This window comes from Haliaeetus albicilla, chromosome 13 (genome assembly GCF_947461875.1).
Source record: "Haliaeetus albicilla chromosome 13, bHalAlb1.1, whole genome shotgun sequence".
Lineage (NCBI taxonomy): Eukaryota > Metazoa > Chordata > Aves > Accipitriformes > Accipitridae > Haliaeetus > Haliaeetus albicilla.
Window position 1 is genome coordinate 36,555,607 of NC_091495.1, and position 16,564 is coordinate 36,572,170.

The window sequence follows — 16,564 nt, forward strand, 5'->3', positions numbered from 1 at the left end:
ACAGCACAGGAAGTGACAGAAGAGACTTACTGTTGGGATGAGTGGTTCATCTGGAGCACAGTGATAATTCTGCAACAAAGCTTGTAGCTGCAGAGAATTCAGCTTAAAGCAAGTACTGTTAATATTTGGAACGTCTGCATGTGAATATTTGTCCATGGTAAGCAACGTGGTTGCCTAGGAGAGAAAAAAAAAAGGTCATAGGAGACAAATCCAAAGCAGAAGGAAACCTTAAGCCTTGTTTCTGAGTTTTCTTTAGACGAGAGATAGGAAAAGACAAAGCAAGAATCCAGATTTGTTACAGAAGCAGCACAAATATCCCCAAAGCAACCACTAATTATATCTTCTGTACCTGCAAGATGAATTAATACTAAACCTATCATAAATGAGGCATACCAATTTTTCAGTTACTCTGTTCAGCATAGTTATAGCTCAGTCTTATAAACAGAAATTGAACATCCCGTCGGCCAAAATCACTAATTATTAATTTCACTTGTAACTTTAATATAAATGATGTTAAAAAAACGTATGTTGTGTTTTTGCATGCCACCTCAATGTTCTAGGATTGATACACACAAACTACACTTGTCCACATGCTATTCTCCAGGAACACAGAATATACAAATATTCTCTTTGAATATAAAATTATGGGAGAGATGTTAACCAGAAATACCCACACTCACCTGCACTATTCTGCTCAGGTGGCAATCAGCAGCCAATTCTAAACCCTGTTTTTCCGCCCAGGCTTCAATATGTCCCAACTGTTGACGAACAATAGCTCCCCAGTAATGTGAACATAACCCTGAATCTGGGGCCGTAACTAATCTGTTAAAAAGCCACATGTTGATAAAATGAAACAGCTGGGAGAAGAGCTGTATAGTCAGAGCAGCATTCACTCTACATCGTCGTAAGAGGGACATAGCCCCAGTCAATGTATGCAGCACATCATCTACAAAGATAAAACAAAAAGTAAATCACATTCACATACTGCAACGTACAAATGATTTAGGCCATAAATAATAACACAGAAGCACCTAACCCAGGTTGGTAAATGCTAGGCAGAACCTGCATGTATTTAAGTTACAGAAATAAATTCACTGCTTCGTGGTTTTCAAGATGGAGCAACATTAAACTGATAGCTGAAATACCTTTTTTAAGTCCTGAAATGAAAATAAATTCTTTTGGGGAAATATTTAATATACAAGTATTTAATTGGTTATATCTGACACTTAAATCATGTCCTCAACTTGAGTAAACTCATTCTTCTCTTATTTTTAGTAACAATTTAAAAACTATATTCTACTGTTCCAAATGCATATTGCAATTATTCCACAGGTCCTTGCAGTTAAATATCAAATTGTATCCAAAAATTTCAGCAGAAAGGATGCGCATTGCATGATGTACTTCATACATTAGTTTTAAAAAATATTATTCAAATTTCCTTTTGCCCATTCACTGCAATATTATGTAAGAAGCAGTAAGGACCTCCTGTTAGCCTCACCAAGAGCAAACATCCCTATATGCTTCTTGTTAGAATGTATGAATGCAAGCAGAACATTTATCTCCAAGCCTTCTTCTAAGGCAATACTTTTATCTGAAATCTCTATTGAAGAGACCACCAAATTAATTTCTTTAGCATTGAAACACAGGATTGTGACTGGAAAAAAACTATCTGTATAAGACAGAAATCTATAAAGCAGCTCAAAAGTAACTAAAATAATGAACATCATCTGCCTTTGTTCCAATGTCAGTTTGCTACTTTTTCAGGGTTTGCGTCCAGAAAGTTCTCTCTGTTACACTACAGGGCACTAAAAAGAAAACAGTATATTTTTAGAGTCTTCCTTCAATGTTCAACACAGGAAAAAAGCAATTGCAGCAAGCTTAATACCCCAAAGACCAGGAAGTATACATGAATTTTGTATAAATACTCTTCAAAGTTGAACAGAATGACTGTACTTAATAGCTCTGCAGATCATCTTTACTTCAATTATTCAGAACGTCGCTATTTTCTTAACTCTTCCTAACGGTTTATCCTCAGTTAGTTCCCTCAAACTTGAATATTTTTTACATTTTCCATTTTCTTTAGTCAACAGGCTACATAATGCAGGAGGCTCTCACGCTTTCCCCATGAAAAGCACAAGAGGGGTCCTATCTCAGGGGCCTGTGCGTGAATATGTTCAGCATGGAAAACAGCAAGAGGCACTGGAAGTCTGAGCACAGTCACTGAGCCAGGATTACGGACACAGCAGGATAGCACGCATAACCAGAACGCTCTTCATGGACAGAACGGCCCAGGAAGCTTGACATTGCTGCAAAGCACTATCGTATTTAAAGGATTGTGGCAGGGATCCCTGGCAGGAATCTACAAGGGCGGTCAGCTTCGCCTTAGTACCTGGGAGGTACTTTGTCAGATTGTCCCACAGCATCCTTACAGCGACATTGCCGAGATAAGGACTGGATAACCAGATGATAAGGTAGGCAGAATACTGGCTGGACCACTGGACTGGGTGGATTTGTGGATACAAAGTCTAGCTGGCAGTCAGCTATTAGTGGCTTCCCTCATGGATTGAGACTGGGACTGATACTGTTTAATGACTTTATTAATGACCTGAGTGATTAGATGGAGAGCATTCTCAGCAAATTCACAGATGATACCAAACTGGGGGGGAACACTGATACGCTGAAGGGCAGCAGTATTTTTCAGAAGGGCCTCAACAGGCTGGAGAAATGGGCTGACAGGGACTTCATGAAGTTCAAAGGCAACTGCCAAGTCCTGCATCTGGGAAGGAGTAACTCTTTGCAACAGGACAGGCTAGGTGCCATCTGGATAGAAAGCAGCTCTGCCGAAAATGACAGAGAGATCCTGGTAAACATCAAGTTGAACATCATTAAGCAGCATGTCCTTGCTTGAAAGGTAGCCAGTTGCATACTAAGCTGTTAAGTGAGCAGCAGTGCAGCTAGCAGAAGGGAGGGAAGCCATCCTTCCTATGCATTCAGCATTTGAGAGACTGCATCTGGAGCACAGCAGCCAGTTTTAGACCCCCCAGCACAAGGAGGATACCGATTTAATGGAGCAAATTCAGCAGAGGGCCACCAAGATGATTAGGGGGCTGGAGAAGAGGACATAAAAGAAGGACAGAGAAGTGGATTTGGTTCATTCTGGGGAAAGAGAAGGCTAAGGGCAAAGCTTATCACTGTCTTCATCTACCTAATGGGAGGGTTCAGAACAAGATGCCTCTCAAATGTACACAGTAGTGATAGCATAGAACAACAGACAAACCAACACAAAAATTGCAACATGGGAAATTCCAATTAGATATAGAAAAAGTATTTTCACCATTAAGGTAGTCAAATGTTGGAACAGGTTACTCGGAGATGTTGTGACATCTCCATCCCTCAGTGGAGATTCAAAACTCAACTGGGCAATACTCTCAACAACCTGATCCAGTTGCACCTGCCTTGAGCAAGACACTGCATTAGATGACATCCAGCAGCTCCCCTCCAAACTAAATTATTCCATGATTTGTAAACCCAATATAAATCATTGAATGTCACTACTGTCCTTATCATTCATGCAAAATTGATCCAAACAATTCTCAGGGGTTAGGGCAACTTGTGAATGTCATATCACCGTTCAGAAAAATTTTATTTATTACTAGTTAATTGTATGGTTTAAAAGACACAAGAAAAGATCAAGTAGTCTAACCTATTTTAGGCCTCTGAGGGTTATTTTCCTCTGGATCATCAAGGAATGCTGGCATGTAGTTATTAAGCTCTGACTGCAGACAATGAACGAGGTACCTGGAAGTGAAGGGAAAAAAAAAACCAAACCAAAAAACAAAAACAAACAACAAAAAAAGAAATTTTAAAATCCTGTATGTGTTCATTATGAATGCTTCTAAAGAAAAGAGAACTATCAAATTACAAGATTCCTGAAATTGCAGTGTTATGTATGTGACTACAGGGAACCAAATAGTACTTTTTAAAAGGCCAGAGAGACCAGTTCTCCTGTACCTTTCCTAGAAATGTTGAAAAAAGAATTAGGTTATCAGGGAACGGAGCCACTTAAATGCAGTATCACTACCACACTTGTAAGCAAAGGTCATATGCTACATAAAGAGATGCTGTCAGGCCAAACTTTGGTTCTGTAAGACTGCAAAAACAATTTTTTCCAAACAGAAATACACTTTTCTCTGTTTTAAAATCTACGAAGAGTAGTATTAAAAAAGATTTTCCTATTCTGAGCCAATGCACAAGATCCTGAAATGGCCCTAGTGTTTTATGTAAACAATTTTTTGATTCTTGTATTTCTCTTACCTTTAACTACTGTGAAACGAAAAGCTTGTTTTATTATTCTTTCTCTTCTAATTATTAAACAATTTCTTTAACACTGATTTTGATAATTCACTTATATATTTTCTGTTAAGAACTGAAACTAAAAGGAAATCAAATTGAAATCACATATAAAAGGAAAATATTCCATGGCTTTCTACAACTCCCCTTTCTGTTTCACTGGTAACATTTTTAATGAAATACCCTCAATTGCTAGAAAACAAAAGCCATGGTAATTTCAACCAATTCTGGTGTATGCCAGTTGTTACCATCAAATAACAATTTCACAGCAGACTTCTTTCTTTTCATGCTCCTGTTGTGCTTTTTTATTTGCCTTCTAAATATATATTCCACAGTTCTCCAAAAGTTTAATACACCCATTTGGAATCTGCCATGTTACAGTGTACTTAGGGGAGAATTCACACACAGCTAAAATTCAGAAATACCCTTTCACATCCAGCCTGCTCATCATGTACAGGGAAAAATACAGTGCCATTCCTTTCTAGCCACAGCAATATTATGTCTTCCAATGACTACTTAGCAAATTGAAGTAGCAGAGATGTTTCAAGACACCAATCCAAAACACTGACCTGTGGCAAAAAGGCATAGCTTCATTAACAGTTAGTAATTTAGAGGTGCTACAAAAATTGAAAGACGCTTGTCAAAATAGCTACTTGCTATACCCTATTTGCCCATAATTCACCAACAGGAAAAAAAAAAAAAAATCCATGGGAGTACATACAAGGTGGTTTGGTGCATCTCTTATACCTTTCAAAAGTTCAGAAAGCAATTATAAGGTTTCACATTCTACATTCACATACTACATACTGCTCTTTAGAGCAATACAGCTCCCCTTAAAGCTAAACAGTTAAACCATGGTTAGGTCTCCCAGTCCTGTCACAGTACAGAAAGATTACATTCTGTGCTATTACAGAAGTATGAAAAGACTGTATTTAAAACAGACATCCTACAAGTGGGGAAAGGGTGGGTCTAAGTCACCCAAAGTACACTGTTGGTTAAATTTTTCTTTTAATCAGTATTGTAAGTGCCTGAGCTGATGAGCATAGGTTGATTTTACCCCAAGCCAAAACCTGTCTTATTTTTTTAAGAAAAAACTGAAAAACCCCCACTGTGCAAATTGCTGTTTATGTGAATTATGAAAGTAGATAATTAAAAGCCCTTAAAGAGCGCAAGGTTCAATACTTTAGAGATCCATAAATTTTGAAGCCTATGTATTTATATATTAACAGCAAAAACAACCTTTCCTCATATCTCCATAAAAACCTTAAATTAAGAAAAAGCAATCAGCACAAAATAAATTTAAATAACATTTCCCTAAAATTTTCATTGACAGCCTCAACTATTGCAAGAACAGCTAACAGATGAAACTCCTTGCACAGCCCAGTGATCCATATTCATAAAACAAAGTATCTGTCTAAAGAAGTAAGGCTAGCCTCTGTAGTCCTCCTCTCAGATATTTAAAAATACACAAAAGACATTATTGCTATACCTAAAATTTAGCAAAAACGTGAAGTTATTCTCAAACCCATAGCTACGTAGAATATGTTAAGCGCAACAGAAGTTTGATGGCCTTACTTGAATGCCATTTGAACCAGGTGTGCCAAAACGTCTTGTGCATCCACAGTAATTCGGCTAAGATCTCTGTCTTGCTTTATGAAATTCAGTAACTCAGATGCATTTGCCATCCAAAAGGCAAGTGCCCCAGCAATATTCTTCTGTTTCTGTAAGCAGAAAGAAGGAAGAAATAATACAGGGAAATAGTCTTCTGATAAAGCACGGCAGCTTAAAAAAGCTCCAAAAGATAGACCAGTACCTTTTCCCATTTCACCAAACATATCTCAGATACCAGATATTTGCAAAATGTTTATATGTAAAATTGTAATTGCTGTAACTGGTAAGTTCAATTTTAACACTTTCACTGAACATATGAAATTCTGTTAAAATCGCCAATAGCCATATCAATAAAGCCACGGCACAAGTTTCTAGTTATGTAGCGCTAAGAGCTTAGCGGAATGCAGTATCTGGTAATCTGTGCACTTTTAAGCGCATATTCACTACTGCCCACTGCCACTCTGATACTGCACTCACTGGCTTTGATACCAGGTGATTCAGTATCAAGTACTGATCTATCTCACCATCTCCCGACCACAAATGCCAGGCCAGGCAACCTCAGATGAAATCCAAAGAATAGGAACCACAAACAACAAAAAAAGAAAATAAAGGGAAGAAAAAGAACTTTGGTCATTTCATATCCACATTGAAGTGCGTTAAGCAGAAATTATGGAATGCCGTAAAAGTTGCAAAGTCAAAAAAGGATTTTAGTACTGCATGTTCCAGTTGCTGAATGAGTGTTATGAACTGTTTAAGTCCAGCTGTTTGAGTATTGTATTTTGATATGGAAGCAGCATGAGAAACTGAGCTAAGCCAACATAGCTAGGATCAGTTCCCAGCAATATATCCTACCTGATCAACCTGGTCTACCTCCTGGAGAAAAACGGACGAAGGAAATCAAACAGAATAGAAGAAAGAAACTTGTGAACAATCATGATAGCTTTAGAAATCAAACACTAAATATGAAGGTACAACACTTATGTTCACAGTTATACACAGATGCATTAATCAGTAGCTACGATGCAACTGAGCCCCTCTTAAAAAAATGAATTATTTTAATAGGACTAGTAGCACAACAGCGAAGAACTGAAGTGCCCACATGTCACAATTAATTCAAGGAATGCCCTATACTAGTTGACATCCCAGACCAGTTGGTTATTCCATGCTCAGTGCACCACAGAAACCCCACAGAACTTTTTGCAGGCAACGGGGTAAGCAGCCATCCAAGTAACAGATCCAGGGAGCTATTTGCCCACACTGCTGCAATGAAGACAATGTACAAACAAACAAAGGGGGACAGAAAATCCCCATCAGGAAAACAAAACAAAACAAAAAACCCAAACAAAAACCACACAAACAAAACCAAACAAAAAACATAAAACACCTAGGACAGATTTAATACATGGCTTTTCAATTAAAGAAAAAAAAAAAAAAAAAGACTGTTTTAAACAACAAAAGAGTCTAATGAAATACCACACTAAGCTTCTTAAATGCTGGTAAGGATAAGCTACACTGAGTTAAGCAAACAACAACAAAAAAACCCCCACCAGGTATGTTTGTCTGATTATTTAAAACTGAGCTCTTACTTAATTCTTTATGGCTTTCTATTCAGACCACTCTCCCCCACCTGCAACACAATGAGCTTAACACAAAACTTTGAGGTGTCATTTGCTGTTACAACTATAGTTGGAGCTCTAAATACCAAATTACTACTGCTTTTTTGCTTCTTCCCCCTTTCCAACCAAGGCATTCTGAACTGACTGAAGATGTGTTGGCACAGAACAAAAGGAGATGCTCCTTCTACAAACAAATGTTAAAATTTGCAGAGGATCAGAAATGCCACAGAATGAATTGGGGGGAAAGAAAAAAAAAAAAAAAAAAACAATGAACACACACACACACACACCCTGGATTAAAAAATTAGCTTTTTTTAATATGAATTAAGTTTCTATTCCTAGATTTTTATTGAAAGCACTGAGCCTTCTCATAGATCTCTCCGATTTTATCCCCATCTCATATGAAGTCTTCTACAATATTTGCAGACACTAATGCAAAGGCTACAGAAACTCACAGACTTAAGTTTGTTAGCAAGTACTACTTGAGTAACTTCAGAAAGCTATCAAGTCTCCTTATGATCTAAGCAGGCAAAATTAGGATCTAAACAATTTATTTTACTCCCACAGTACAGCACAAGAGCTTGTGCACCCTCTACTTCTGTTTTGGGTGCCTCTCTCCCCTTGCCTCCCATCTGTCTTCTCCGTCTTTCACACCCTCAGATGCCTTTCAGCACAGGCAGGCTTTACAGTTGAGACATACAAAAAAAGCTATTGTGATACAGCCACTTATTACATGGTAATTTAACTGTGACAGCCATCAATATAACCACTCATTCTACAGCTTAGATGAAGTAATTTGACTTGGCTTAGCTAGTACTGTTTATACTCCACTAAGACAGGTCAAAGCTAATGACATTTTCCTGGTCAAGCTTTAGAATCAATGCATTTCTTTGTCTCCAGCCCATTAACCTTCAAAATCACTGAAGTTCTACTCTTTCATCACATTTGTCATCTTCCCCCTTTCCTCCAGCTTCTTCAGCTTGACATTTGAAAGAACCTCCTCCCAATTTTCTTCAACCTCCAACTCTCTTCAGTTTATTTCTTGCAACTAGATAACACCTTCTACAAACCACAAATGCAGCTACCACTTCCTTGTTGATGTCTTCCTTTAATTTTAGGTTGGAGATTAGATTGCAACTATAGAGTTGCAAGGCTGTAGAAAATAGCCTTTCACAAAGGACAGTCCAGACAAACACTCGGTTTTAACAGTTTTGCAATACTACTAGCAGGATTATATAAAATACACTTGCTTGCAACAACCACAAGGTCAGACTTAATTTGGGAAGCCCTTCTCAGTTCTGTAAATGAGTGTTTTCACAGGATAATCTATTTTCTAGCTTTGATTTGTTTTCTCATCAAACAGATGTTTGAGTCCACCTCTCCAGTATCTTCTAGCAGCTACATGGTTATCTATTTTAGTTCAACACAAAGAATGCAGAACTTTATCTTTGCTTTCCCACTGTACCCATCCTTGTCACCCCAAGTCTTTTTGGGGCCATTGTTACTCATTTACATTAGTCGTATAAACCAGTGTCTTTCTTTGATTCAGCCCTGTAACTTCCAGATTATATTTGAAGTCTACCCTTTCATTGTTTACTTTCCATTCTCCCAACTAAATTGCTTATGTTCAGGCTCTTTGCATGTCATGTTCTCCACTACCGCCAGAGTATCCCCTCTGAATTTAACAAATTCACTCTTCCACAGACAGATTTTATTTTTTTTTTATAGGAGAACCTGAACGTTTAACTTTTGATACCATTTCAATTTTATCAAATATCCATTTACCACAGCATCAAGACTCAAAGCAATGTGCTAGTTCTTCACTTCAGAGTCAAACCACTTTTCAACCTCTCATCAGCTTCAGAATGCACATGAAAAGCTAGTTTGTTTTCTCACTGTCAAGTGTTTCAACACTGGCATTTTCTCCCATTCTTTCTTGTGAAAGGTGGGAGCCCGCTGTGTTTACAGAGCTGTCCAATTACAACATTCTCCCTGCTGAAAACACCACTAAATCCTTCCAAAACCTGAACAGTTTTGGTTTACTGTGACACTCATGCCACTCTCTTGTTTACTTTCCTCTTCTCCCTTAATCAACCTGTTGTGTAACACTTGCATCATAAATTCTCTAAAGCAGAACTGATGCATTTGTTAGACTTGTACAGTGCTTAGTGCAGCAGGGTCCTTGCTCTATACAGGCTACTATAGCAGTACTTTTTGCAACAAACTTAGGCGTTTTAATAAATATAGAAATATATTTCCATTTTTCCTCTGAGAAAAACCTACAGACAAAAGAAGTTACAACAATTAATTAGTTAGTGAGGATACCTGAACTAGCACTCCTTTTCCAGGAAATGACCATTACACTTTATCCACAGTTACACAATGCAAGGTACTGTCTAATTTCACAGACAATCCAGCGGATCTTATCCTGCATTCCTACACAAAACAGAACTCCCCCTGTGTTTCTGTACAAGTCTTGCACATGTAATAACAATAGCATCAGACTACATAGAAGATGTCAGAACATTTGAGAAATTAAATTTCTCTTTATAAAGCAATTGTGTCAGCTTGGTTCAAAAAGTCCAGTTTTATTACTGTTTTTGCGGTTACAGAAGTTGTAAAAGTAACAGGATCAAAATTAAAAAGTCATGTTTCTTTTTAATATGTTCACTTCAAGCATCAATCAGTGCAAACAACTGCTATCTATACAATATTCTTTAATAAGCACATCCAACTTGTTTTACAAGAGCTCATGGCCAGAAATGCTTGCAAAGATCTTACCTTCTAGAGAAGAGAAAGAGTAACTTCTTGTCAGAGAACATATCTTCAGTGCAACAGCCCCTCCCTAACCTCCCACACTGCTCAGGAGAGAGTTTCTTACCACTGACATTACTCATTGAGACAAAAGCAAACCTTCACATGGGCCATCAAATGGGCCATCAATACAGGTATTAGCGTTTAACCAACTAAGAAAAAGACTAAGAAGGTTACTAGATAATCTACAACACGTATTTCATTCTCTTGACATGTTTTTGCAGAGAAACTCACCTGTATCACTCCTTCCATCATGTTCACCATCTTGTTGACTATTGCAATGACTTTGTGAGTACGCTCAGCAGGAGTGATGTCAGGTCTGTACTGGCTTGACAATACATACCGACATGTCATATACAAAACATACGTAGGTGACAGCTTAAAATGAACTGTCGAGCTATTTGTGTAATTTATAATGGCAGATAAGAAGGCATCTTCAGCTGTAGAAAAAGATGAAAAAAACAACATGTCATAAAGCCAAAGACAGAAAGAAAATGAAATAAAACAATATCATAACTTGGAGCACAGAGGATTTATTTTTAAAGCAAGAGCAGGGGAGAGGGGAGCAACTTACAGGAATTTGAACTCTAAATTGTCTATTATGTACTACGGTTACTTAGGCACACTAACAACACACTTCCATATGAAGCTAGAAAATCTGATCGTCAGGAAACAGTTCTGTACTATTTCCTATCTCTTTGCTGAAAATTTGTATCTTCAAGGAAACAGGAAAATGCAAGGCTTCCCTTGTCCATTCTATTCCTACAAAGCTCCCTTATTATAGGGAATTTTATACGAATAAAAATCTGTCTTTGCTTGACCAAAATCTATTTAGTTTCAAATATCTGAAGTCTGGACAATCTCTGGTATGATATTTTTCTACCAGATCTGAGGTCTTCAAAAGCTGGGGACCAAGAAAACAAAAAACAAAATTCTAAATGAAAATGTAAACTTAATCAGATATTACATAAAATGGATTTTAACCAAGATGCAATCTATTATCCAAGGCATGGAGAACTGTATAGAAGAGAATTAATTCAATGTACTGTTGAGGACGTGGGATTAACAATTTTTTCACAGTTAAATTTGAGTATCTAAAGATAAAGAGTTGAAATACCATTAGAATTAGATATGCATGAACCCGCCTCAATACCTGAACTGTCTGTTCAGCCTCCCCAACAAAATAAATTACATTGCTGGATTAGCTAACATCTGTTCAGTCAATATGCTTGTTAGTGTTTACTTAAGTTACCCTTAAGTTTTCAAACTGACTGAAATATTACACTATAGAAAAATGTGTCAACAGGTTAGTGTTATAACTTCACAATTTACTCACAGCTTTCCCTGAATTCAATACTGGCAGGTAGTATCAGTTCTGGTCCATGGGTATCCTGAGGTCTAAAGAAAGAAGACAAAAATTTAAACAAACAATCCACACGGGTGGTATTAATTCCACTGTAAAATGACAGATTTCTGCAAATACACTGGTTCCAAATGCTGACACAACATCCTTCCCCAAAATGATCCTTTTTTTACCTTTCCTCTAGAATCATTAAGCTGTATCTGCCCGCAATGCAACAGCTCAAAATACCAAGTTAAACTGTGGAGTCTGTGATATTAATGAACATCCTCTTCTGTGCTGTATGGCAGACTGACAGGATCAGTTTGCCACCTGCCATTGACAGGATTCAAGTAACAAATTATTCATGCACACATGACAGAAAGTGAATGAAGCTTCATCTGAAACATCAGCTCAGTTACAACAAATGTACTTTGCTATCTTTAATGCTCTCAAAACTGATGAGAACTTGGTCAACTTATTTGTCCTTTCTTCTGATAAGGAGGAAAAGGAGGTAAAAATCTAGCCCCTACCCTCACCTGGCTGTTGCTATGCTATGTTAAGAAACAGCAGTCATTCCATGAGCCCCAGAACTACATCCTCACTTAAAACTGACTGCAGTGCTCTTTCTTATCAGTACCTATCAGAGAATTCAGAGAGAAGAAAAATGAACAGAAAATTGATTTTTCTGGTGTCTGCAAAAGGTTAAGCATGTATTTCATTCCTCCCTTAAGCAAAAGCATTAACTGAGCTGTTCTCTGTAGTTAGGCACCTATTTTTAGGGAATTTGTAAAAGCTTAACATGTTCTGCATGCAATAGCCATTTTTAACCACATGTAACACAATAGGTAGCTTTCTACTTTCCTCAGCAGCTTTGATAAAGAAAGGAATGTAACATGATTATATAAAGCCTCATTCTTGTGAGAAATATTAGTTATGTGACAAGGCAGAGAGAGGACACTAAAGGCCTTTATTTTGGGTTTGGTGGGGGGTGTTCTTTTGTTTTTAAACTTGCAAAAACTTAAAACCAACAGATAACATAGTTATACCATCTAGATAATGCTTTATTATAAAAAGTGCTCAGCAAAACGAAGTTCTGGGGAGCTGAAAGTTAAGGAACAGCAGACACAGCAGGGTAAGATGTACATAAATTTCTGCCAGTTCAGTCACATTTCAAACATGACAGCACACCCTCTTTATGAAGAGTGCCCAGCTGCTGTGTAAATATTAGCATTTCCTCTGGTTTTACTGCTATAGATTTAAGATGAACTGATTTCTCACTATCTCCACGCTGTCCAAGGTGCATCGTCTTCACTGAGAACTTAACGACTTCTGCAGAAAAATAACTAATACTCACACAGCATTATCAAAATAGAACTATAGTGATAACTCCAGAAAAATTTCTAATCTGTCATTATAGGAATGGTAATAAGACTAAGAAATATTTCAACAAACTGGCTGGTAAACCACTGACAGATTTCAGCTGATGATTTACTTCCTTTCCTTTAGAACAAAAGGATAGTGATCCTTTTCAGCACAAAGGAAGGAACAGGATTCTCCATCTTCCCTCCAACGGGAGAGAAAGTGGTACATGAGATGAGAACTGATATGGATTAGTGCAAGATTGCTTACAGAATTTTAGAAATTGGCTTCAAGATAGAAATGAATATGAAGTAGGAAGAGGAAAGACTTCTTTAAAAAAAGTTAATTTAGTTTTACCTGTAAATTAGTTCTCTAGGAACAGATGCAGTAGGTCAATTATTGTAGCTACCTTAGTATGAGTTTCCTTCAACTAATGTACCTTTTTCTGCCTTCCCTAAGCACACACAAAAGAAATACTCTCTAATTAAGCTTTGCAAACTGGAAATTTAAGTTAAAATAACTCTCTGTGCTTCTGAGATGATAGCAGCTAGCCAACCTGCTTTATTACTGGATACATTTTAAGTATATATTGTCTTTGTGCTATTGCTTTTATACAAAAATCCTCTCTCCGTGGTGATGAGATTCTCTGAGCTAAACCAGTCTGAAAGTCTAGTTAGGGTATGTGTAGCAAGGCCATAAAATATTGATTAGGGGTTGCCTCCTCTCACGAAGTATCGTGTCAGGTAATATTACACTTCAAAATTGCATTAAAAAATACATTCTCTAGATATTTCTGTATTGTCCTAGATTAATTGTCTGTGATAAACTGCATAAAAAAATAAAATATACTCTGTCCTTGTGAGGTTGTTTTAGCCAGCACACTAGCTACGTATAAATTTTGTAAGGCGTGTTAAAATTAGGTATTAGGTGTCTGCATTCCATTAACATCGCTTATATATCACTATTCTCATTTCCAACCAAATGCATTTTTAAGAACTCCTGAAGGGTATCCAACGCAAAAAATGATCTTTTTTCTTTTTTTATTATATGCTTGCTCACGCTAATTGAAGTCAGTTATCTAACAAGGATGTATGACCATAATCCTTAACTAAATAGTCATTATCTTTTATTTCACAGAATCACAGTTCAGTCAGAACAACCACACACAATAGGTAAAATGGAGCTATGCTCTCAAGATTTCAATTATTCTTTTTCTAGAGACAAAAAAATAAGGCAGCCAAGTTCTAATCTTTGGTCTTCAACCCATTCAGTGACTGATGGGAAGAAAGTCTTATTTGCCTTATTGTTCACCTTTGAACAGCCATGATGAACAGACACAAAAAGAACAGACAAGGACACTTAGTACAGCAGTGGACTAGTTGTACAGTAACAAGAACCTGGAAGTGCTCAGTGAAGATTTTTTGGTTCTTCGAACTAACACAGCAGTTACTTCACCAAATGATTACTGTCCTTACAGTTCACAAAATGAGACCAGAGTATCCCAGAGGAAGCCCAACAGAAGATTCACAAAATACATCCACAAAGGGTATAAAAATTTCACAAAGTTTTGTTGATCTTTCATAAGAGAGGAAAATTACAGGTAAAAGACTAGTAACTCAACAAGAAGGAGTTAAATCTTCAGCAACCTTAATAAAAACAGTTCTGAAAAAGACACTCAAGATGCCCAGGCACTCTAACAAGAGAGTGCAGAGTAGAACCAAGTTGTTTCTCCTGTAACTTCACTGAAAGCATCTAAAAGATGTCCCTGCTACAAAACACTAGAACATTAGGAATTCAGTTCAGGTGGAAGCACAATTTTCTGCTGTGCTCGTTTCAGATAGGATAGAGTTAATTTTCTTCCTAGTAACTGGTACAGGGTGTTTTGGATTTAGTGTGAGAATAATGTTGATAACAAGCTGACGTTTTAGTTGTTGCTAAGTAGCACTTATCCAAAGTTAAAGAATTTTCAGTTTCCCATGCTCTGGCAGCAAGCAGGTATACAAGGAGCTGGGAGGGAGCATGGCCAGGACAGCTGACCCGAACTAGCCAAAGGGATATTCCATACTATAGAACGTCATGCTCAGTATATAAACTGGGGGGAGTTGGCTGGGAGGGGCCGATCACTGCTCGGGCATCGGTCAGCACATGGTAAGCAATTGCATTGTGCATCACTTGTCTTTTCTTGGGTCTAGTTTCTCTGTTATATTCCTTTTCATTACAATTATCGTTATCATTATTGTCATTATTATACTTTACCTTAGTTATTAAACCATTCTCATCTAAACCCACGAGTTTTACTTCTTTTTTTTCAATTCTTCTCCCCATCCCACTGGGAGGGGGAGGAGGAGTGATTGAGTGGCTGCGTGGTGCCTAGTTGCCAGTTGGGGTTAAACCACGACATCTGCCCTTTTTCCCCCCCTTTCTTCTTTTTTCTACCACTCACATCTCTGAACTCTGTTTTCCATCTAGCGAATAATAAATCCACCTAAAGGTACTAGAAGATTTACAGCTTGAATCACTAACACTTTTTAACCTGCAGCATGTTTACCTTAGGTTGCATCCATTTATGATAGCAGTTCATCTAAATTTAAAAGCTGATTTATGTAGACAACAATACCATCTTGTATTTTCCTTAAGATTTGAAAAAAAATTATTTTCACAGAATTGCTGAGGTGTGAAGGGACCTCTGGAGATCATCTGGTCCAACTTCCCTGCTCAAAGCAGGGTCAACTAGAGCAAGTTGCTCACAACCTTGTCCAGTCAGGTTTTCAGTATCTTCAAGGACAGAGACTCCACAGCCTCTCTGGGCAATCTGTTCCAGTATTCAATCACTTTCACAGTAAAAAATGTTCCTCCCCTCAGGTATTTACATATGTTGATAAGATCTGCCCTGGGCCTTCACTTATCAAGGCTACGTAATTCCAACCCTAGGTACCCAGTCATTCTTCTCCTATGTTCTTTTTATCAGAACTGATTGGACTCCAGAGAAAAAACAATCACACAGAAGCCTAAGTTGAAAGAGACCTCTAGAGATCACGTACTCCAAATTTCTGTTCAAAGCAGGGCTTCATCCAGGGTTATCCAGAGCCTTGTCAAGCAGAACCTTGAAAATTTCCTGTGAGGAAGATTCCACCAGTTCTCTGGGCAACATATCGCAATATTCACTTGGTCCCAGAGTGAAGATTCTTCCCTGATACTCCCTACAACCAGACAATTTTTCCCCAAAGCAACTTCTGCTCATTGCCTCTTCACCGGTCAACCAGTATCCTTGTGATGACAGCACCTCCATCTTCTCTGTAAATACCCTTCTAGGTATTGGAAAACTGCAGTTAGATCCACCCTGAGCCACCTTCCCTCTAGACTGAAAAAACCCTATCCTTTTGACCTTTCTTCATACACTGAGTCCTTTAATCCTCCAATTATCTTGGTGGAGATGTCCCTTCGCAGGACTGTTGCCACTTTTCCAATCTCT

At 37.8% G+C, this 16,564-nt stretch overlaps 1 protein-coding gene across 26 annotated transcripts in view; it reads right to left on the reverse strand.

Annotated features, from left to right (window-relative positions):
- The window catches only part of AFDN (afadin, adherens junction formation factor), a 133,168-nt gene that overhangs the window by 51,535 nt on the left and 65,069 nt on the right, over window positions 1-16,564 (reverse strand). For 17 of the 26 annotated variants that reach the window (XR_011327566.1, XM_069800830.1, XM_069800836.1 and 14 more), the window contains 7 exons: window positions 11,728-11,789; window positions 10,626-10,831; window positions 6,814-6,834; window positions 5,926-6,071; window positions 3,704-3,798; window positions 681-946; window positions 31-174 (listed from right to left, as the gene is read on the reverse strand). Coding sequence is in view for 25 of the 26 variants with exons in the window: in XM_069800830.1 (XP_069656931.1) it covers window positions 31-174; window positions 681-946; window positions 3,704-3,798; window positions 5,926-6,071; window positions 6,814-6,834; window positions 10,626-10,831; window positions 11,728-11,789 (940 nt within the window). In the remaining variant the exon portion in view is untranslated. The remainder of the gene's footprint in view (window positions 1-30; window positions 175-680; window positions 947-3,703; window positions 3,799-5,925; window positions 6,072-6,813; window positions 6,835-10,625; window positions 10,832-11,727; window positions 11,790-16,564) is intronic. The other 9 variants (XM_069800840.1, XM_069800834.1, XM_069800833.1 and 6 more) reach the window with 1 other exon arrangement.